Source organism: Xiphias gladius, chromosome 14 (assembly GCF_016859285.1).
Source record: "Xiphias gladius isolate SHS-SW01 ecotype Sanya breed wild chromosome 14, ASM1685928v1, whole genome shotgun sequence".
NCBI classification, from domain to species: Eukaryota; Metazoa; Chordata; class Actinopteri; order Istiophoriformes; family Xiphiidae; genus Xiphias; species Xiphias gladius.
The window spans coordinates 10,570,001-10,577,306 of record NC_053413.1 but is presented as its reverse complement, the minus strand read 5'-3'; the positions used below and the strand labels follow the sequence as shown (position 1 = coordinate 10,577,306).

Genomic DNA, 7,306 nt, shown 5'->3' with positions numbered 1-7,306 from the left:
CCTACATGTGTTTTCTTTTTGTCATTTCTGGAAATTTTAGCAGAGCCGAGCTGAATTCTGACCTGTAGCAGTTGTAAAAGAGGAGTCACGTGCGGATCACAGGGGTCATGTTGGCCTCTGTGGCCTCAGTGCCATCTCTGAGCTGAAGAGAACAATAATCCTCACCGCTCTCTCTGCACAGGCTTCTGCCTCGGTCAGCAGGAACATGTTCATTCATCCAAACAGGTTCCCTTTTCACCAATTCTCAGTGATTTGTTGGACAGTTTAGTTTGCGTTTTCACCAGCTGACTTCCTAGAAAAGAGCATGTGACAATTGCACACATGTTGCACAGTTAAAGAGGGAATATGCACTTGCAATGCCTATATTTTCCATATTGCATTAAAAAGAATAGCCAAAAATAGAAGAGGTGAGTGTGTATCATTCAGACAGCAAGGTTAATTCAGGTGTTTTCATGCTCCCTCTGTCCTTGGGACCAGAATATGTGGTGTAGTTTACAGCCAAGCACATGACTGGAGTTACTTGGAAAATTTTGAAAAGGAGGCATTGGCATGCAATCTGTTGTGCAAGACAGTCTAAACACTCCCCCACCCCTCTCCTTTTCTAACTGCGTCTCACGCAAGTGATCCCTGTGGAGTTGAATGTTGGTGATGTCACTGGATTTACTGTAAGGCAGGCAATCCCCTCTGAAAGTGCAGAGTCATGGTCACCAGGAGAAAGGAGGCAAAGGGCTTCCTTGAGTTGCACAAAACAGTTCAGCTTGTCATGTCAGATAGAGCAGTATTTAATATTACTAAATGCTTTATAAAACTTTCATACAGTAGTAAAAATAAGAATAAAAAGCTTCATCATTTATTTTTAATGTGGCCCTGTCATCATTTGGCGTAGTTAACTCAAATAACATTGTCATTATTTTACCCTACTCACAGTATATGTGCACGTTTTTCCGGTGTATGGGTTTTCTCCATTTGCTCCGGTTTTGTCCCACAGTCCACGAAGGTGAGGTGAAACAGAAAGTCACAACCCCTTATCCTGATAAACAGGACACACAAGCTTCAAAATGGATGGATGGATGGTCGCAGCACAGTGTTGGCAGCAGAGCTGTATCCCTGGCAAAGATTCAGCATCTCACTCAGTGACACTTAAGCAGGTTGGTCTCTATACTCACCACATTACCCAGATGCCTCAACTGCATACATTAATATTAATAAGTGGACTTAACGGCAAACTAAATGAACTTAAACTGTCTATTTCCCTGCCATAACCACTAAAGTATATGAAACATAACCAGGTTTAATAGGTATACTGTTTGAGGTCAACATGTTTGCCTTCATATAAAACACAAGCAGTACCAATTAATCTGTATAATGCCAGAGCTTTAAGGACATTCAGCATTTTAAGTAAACACTGACAGACTCTGGTGCGATGTGAAAATGATTAAAATGCACTTAAAACAGCTCATAACCTCAGGTCCCGTGGTTCCACTTGGCACTGTGTGAAAGGTTGCCTGGTTTGTGACCCCGGGGTGTGGCGCTAACTTTTGCTATGTGGCATTTTTGTGATCGAAGGGAAAAGCTTATTTTAAGATGCAATACTTACATCAGCCTCTGCTGATGTAAGTATTGCGGAGCCACTTTAGCCTTCCAGTGAAGTCAGCCCAAGAAAGTTTGAGGCTTGCATGTCGTCATCAGGGTCTGCTGGCTGAGTTGTATTGTAGGTCAAAGTTCAGGAGAAGTATTATCTAGGCGTTTCTAAAATACAGAAGAATTTGATGATCTGATAAGTCACGGTGCACTTTGAATTGACATATATGGTACAAACTGGGAACACACTGTATAAAATAAATGAGGGGTGTAATGTATACAGCATTGTATTATACTCGCTCACTGTGCCAAAGATTAACAGCGTACAGAAATCAGTGCGCTGCTCATGGTGGGAAGGAAAAGGCAAACATCAGGTTAAGATAACGCTATTGCAGAACAGAGGTAAAAATCAACCATAAAATATACACTCAGTAATCTTTTTATTGGGTACAGCTAGGTAAACGTAATACAGTCTAATACAACAGTCCTGCAATAAATCCTACCTTCATGAAGATTACTGTATAATGTTCAGTTCAGTGTTTGTCTGGAACGGTTTTAGAGAGGTGCTGATTCTAGTTTATTGTCTTTTTGGAGGCTCTAGTTTGTGGTGCTGTTGAATTAAGCTGTGTCATACTGAGAAGTGATTCCAATAATATGTCCATTTATATCAATTAGGGTAAAGTAAATAATCTCCGCGAAGGCAGGATTTACTGTAGGACTACTGTTTTAGACTAATCACTAACTAAATTCACTGATCTAAACTGAGCTGTGCATCCCTATGGAAATACAATCCACATTCCATTTTAGGGTGGAGTTTTCCTTGAGGTTTAAATTCATAGATTCAAAAAGGACAGAAGTATCCTTTCCAGATCCTTTACTTAAGTAGCAGTGGCAAAACTATAATTTCAAAATACTTGGTTTATGTTCCAAGCATTAACAGGCAAATGTTAGTCAAGTATAAAACATTTCTAAAAGTACACTTTTTTGCAGAATGGCCCCTTTCAGAGGATTTTTAAATTTTATGTGCACAAGTTATTATCGCGTGCATCAATATGAAAATAATAATTTTTGGAGATTTCAGGAGCTCTCCATTTACTTTTGCTGAGGGACAAGTCACAACTTTACCGTTCTTACTAGTGCATGGCGAACTCACGTAAATCTCAGCATAGCTTTGCACAGCTCCAACCTGAATACGTTTCATCAGCACAATCGAAAGCAATAATCAGCATAACTGGCAAAAGGTGTGTGTGTGTGTGTGTGTGTGTGCAGGGCTCTTGATATATAATAATGCATCATATTGTACAAGTTGATCGTATGTATTGTTTAAATGGAAAATCAAAGTAACTAGTAAATATAGGTGTAAAAAATATCTAGTGCAGTAAAAAGTATAATGTTTCTATTTTAAATGTAATGGAGTAGAAGTATAAAGTGGCATAAATTGGAAAAGTGCAAGTAAAGTAAAACCACCTAAAAAGTGCTTATGGCTGTATTATACGAATGAGACATGACAATGGGAATCTATTGGCTCCAAATGCAGTTACAGAGTTAGAAGAGGTTGAAATGTCTGTTTTGTGTGTTCCTACAAGCAGCTGGGCCTACCAGGGGAACAGAGGAGCCACTGCAGTCCGCTCCATCAGCCCCCACCCTCCACCCACCATCCTCACCCTCCGGTCCTCCCTCCCTCCCCTTCCTCTCCCCCACATCAGCACATTCCAACACACTGACACTGTAACTGCCAGGACAGATTTTCACAGTGAGGTGAAAATCTGTCCGCTGGCCATATGCCCCCTGTGATTCTCACATTGCTGCACAATGACAAACTGGGATTACTGCAGAGGCTGTGCCCTGGTGGCCTTCAGGGGCATTCATGCTTACAGAGAATACACAGGCAGTCTGTATCATATTTGCGCATAACAAGAATACCACTATAGAGGTAAGCATGCGTTGTGATTTAGTTCACTGTGTGTGCCATATTTGGCATTCAATGAAGGTGTTCTTCATTCTACACAATGCTAATGCACCTGGTTTTTCCTGCAGTGACATTTGATCTTTCAAGTAAAAGAGCCCCAACCGTGAGAAAGTGACAAGAGAAAAGCCAAGTCTATGTACATTTTAGTCAGTCCTTAACAATAAACAATAGGTGACAATTGTTATTTCATCATTAGTCTATTTTAAGTGTCAGAAGGGTCATATCTAATTCAGTATTTCTGCAGTTGTTACAATAGGTGATAACGAGTGTTATTCCTCTATCATCTTCCCACAGCAGCAGCTGGCAAGAAACAAGGTCGGAAAGACCCAAATGGCCACCAACAGAGAATGAAAACAGACTCTCGGGCTAGGCAGACATCTTCCCAAAATAGGCTACTCTCCAAGAGCGGAAATCAGGGTTTGGTACTTTCTATATTTAACTTTCTCGTGTTCTCTGGTGTCTGACAGCCACGGTGAGAGGCCTGAGGACTCTCCTCTCCCGAGTGATATATAAATAAACGATTAATGAGAGGAAATGGACTCAGATACACTGTGGGTAGATCTATCTGGCCAGGCTCCAACTGAACAATCGGGGTTCTACTGTATATTGTATAAATCTCAGCATTGGTTGGAGGTCATATCAAGACAGTGGTCATCACAAGTTCAAATCCTCAGACTGTGCAGCACAACACATCTTTATTGATATATTAGTACAGTATTGTACTGTAGGAATGCTTCACTTTATTAATCTTAGATAAGTCTTCATACAAAGGTTGGTATATTAATAAAGACATTTATCAAAATGCAAATTTTGACTGTTAAATTAATCTATCAATAGTACAATAAGGCCGTAGCATAATTAATGACATGGCAGTGGTAATCTGAATTTTTCCTCAAGAGGCATACAGGAATTATTTATTGCAAGTAAGAAGAACTGACTGTTAGAGACAATCATAAAAAATACAGTTGGATAATAACACTAGATCTTGCTGATTTGAAGACCTGAAAGTACCCTTTGGAGAAGGCAACAATAGCAAAACTGCTGACAAGCGGAGCACCAGGTAAGTGAAACACGATTTAACATGTTTTGCATGTGACATGTAGACAAAAACAGATGGCACAACATTGTTACAAATCACTTTCATCCCACACATAAAAACATTTGATAGAAACATCTTTTTTTTTTATACAAGGCAAACATAAGTAAGGCTTTAGAGTGTAAGAACATTTTAATTCATACTATCTATTCCGCTTTTTTGTTAAATTTACCACAGCAGATATTTCCCCCCAGAGAATCACAACATGCAAGACATGTTAGAGTGAAGATTGAAGACCCCCACTGGAACAAATGTTATAGTTTAAAATGAAAAAGATGAAAAATGTGAGAGCAGTCTCGGGAGAGTGGTTTTATCATCGATACACACGACCATTTATACCTGTGCCAACAATACTTGCACAAAAAACACTTTAAGACAATGACGTGAACATTCACTTGACTAAGACACTTGTGATGAGCAAGTAGGCGTGGCTCACAGTGTTACACAGCACTTGATGGCGTGCTCTGTGAGGTCAGTGTCCTAAAAATGTCGTACCACAGAAAGTTATCTGAAGGAATGGCTAAAATATTCAGACGCATAATTGTTTTCAAATGCAGTATCATTGGTTTGGCTTAGTCCCAAGGTCCTCATTCCACAAAGTCAGCTGACACTTAGAGTAAAAAAAAAAAAATGACGCACTGCATTAATATGATAAAGCATTTTCATTTTAGCTTCATTCACTCTGTATCTTACATGTACCGAACGCATCAAAACACTGGAGTCATTTTATCCCAATGGCTTAAATCTGAGCACAGATGATCTTGGATTAAATATGTTTATTTGGAACTTATCTCAACATGATGCTTCATTAAACCAGCTAAAGACAACACAGCCTCATGGTAATCATACTGCAAATAACAGACAGGAAACAGTGGACTTAATGGGATGTGGATTGTCGTGAACCAGTCAGAACTGCTGCGGCTGTAAGGGGTTGCAGAAGACTTTTGAGTTATTATAATTCAACTGTTACTGCCCCAATAAAAGATACATCATGGTAACATTTGAGTAGAAGCTCAATGTAGACCTTGATCCCTGGATTCAGTGATCTAAACTGGACAAAAACAGTAAAATACTGCTGGGAATGGTGTCTGAAGCCATTATTATTTATCTTAAAATTGATATACTTTTAAAGGACAAGAGGGAAACTTTGGCTGTATGAATCCACTTAAGGCAAAACAGAGAGGAAATAGCAGTCACTGCCAAATAGAGATGAGACTGTGTAAAGAGGAAGGTCCAACTCCATCACTGAGGAGTGTCAGTGCTGTTCAGGTATTCAGAAAACAATATCTGCTGTCATAACTCATACAGTCAAAGTCTCGTTAGTGGTCAGAGCTCAAACTGAACCGTGGCACTGCCGAGGTCAATACTTTCAGTGAATAATACAGGCCAATGAGGCAGCCACTGAACACCTCATTATGAGTTGCTTTTTTTTGAGAAAATCATGGTTGAATTGCTAACAGAACAATTGGTAATTATACGATCACAGTCCACCTCTCACTCTTCCCAACAAAAAGAACACAGCAACATTATTAAGCACAAAAAAAACTCACAAACAAACAAAAAAAAAAAAACATAAAGGCTAAGTGGCATCCACTACAATATAGTGCAGGGTTTTTTGTCCTTGAAGGGATTGTCTGAAGCAGGGATGCCCATAAGGAAAGGGTCATTTCTGGCATGTTCACTGCAGTAGTTCATAAGGTCCGCAGAGGCCTTGGATACCTACAGATATAATGAAGGGAAACAGGGAATTATCAGACCATTAATCACACGTATGCTCAGGGCAGCAACAGCCAATCAGATGCAAGGATTTTCCTTACATCTGTTTCATTCTTTTGAAGAAATACTTATAGTTTCCTCAGCGACATGTTACTCTGCAAAAGCATATATGATTTTTTTTCAAGTGAAATTTATTTGTATGAACTCTAATATCTCCAGCAGCATTTAACACTTGAGGTTTACAACAATCTGATCTATTTCTAATCTTTAAATAGGGATGAAATAAGGTGGATTTAGTAACATAATGACAATTGCAGACAATGAACATCACTAACAGTGGTTGCATTGCATGCTTTATTGTTGCACTGTACCTTTATCCTCTCAATTCTCGCCTCTATTCTCAGCTGCTGCACCGTTCGCCGGGCATGGGCGATGTTATTGGAACTGTGAGCCTTTGACGACATCCTGGGCTATATAACACTGTGATGAAAAACAACAGGGAAAAGTGTGAATAACACTGAAGAGAATGAGGCATTGGTATACAGTAGGTTCTGCATGGTAAGAAAAGATGGAATGAGACTTAAACACAAATTAAGAATTATGCAATTTCTTTTTTCTTAAGAACAGATAAAACATGGATGTAAAGCTCTCGAAATCAGGCTTTTGATATATTCTCAGGTCAAGTCAGAGACAGACAATAAAAACAACAGCAAGCTTGTCAAATAGGGAATGCACTTCAATGCTGTCTCTAAAGCAGGAAAAGCTCCCTTTTGTTGCAGATTAAAGGAAGAACCTGGTTGTGAGGACAACAGAGAATTGGCAGATGACAGAGCAGCTATATACAAAAACCATGTTGTGTATCAGATGAAATCAGATGAGTGAATAAGCAGAAAATACAGGAGTGTGCGCCACTAACACCGTGCAGTGTTATATTATTAAGCCAG

General features: G+C 39.4%; 1 protein-coding gene across 1 annotated transcript in view; it reads right to left on the bottom strand.

Annotated features, from left to right (window-relative positions):
• Positions 1-4,231: 4,231 nt before the first annotated feature.
• The window catches only part of gng12a (guanine nucleotide binding protein (G protein), gamma 12a), a 29,134-nt gene continuing 26,059 nt past the window's right edge, over positions 4,232-7,306 (bottom strand). Inside the window, exons 2-3 of the mRNA XM_040144694.1 lie at positions 6,734-6,842; positions 4,232-6,365 (exon numbers count right to left, since the gene is read on the bottom strand). Of these exons, the coding sequence (XP_040000628.1) occupies positions 6,240-6,365; positions 6,734-6,826 (219 nt within the window). The 5' untranslated portion in view covers positions 6,827-6,842 and the 3' untranslated portion in view covers positions 4,232-6,239. The remainder of the gene's footprint in view (positions 6,366-6,733; positions 6,843-7,306) is intronic.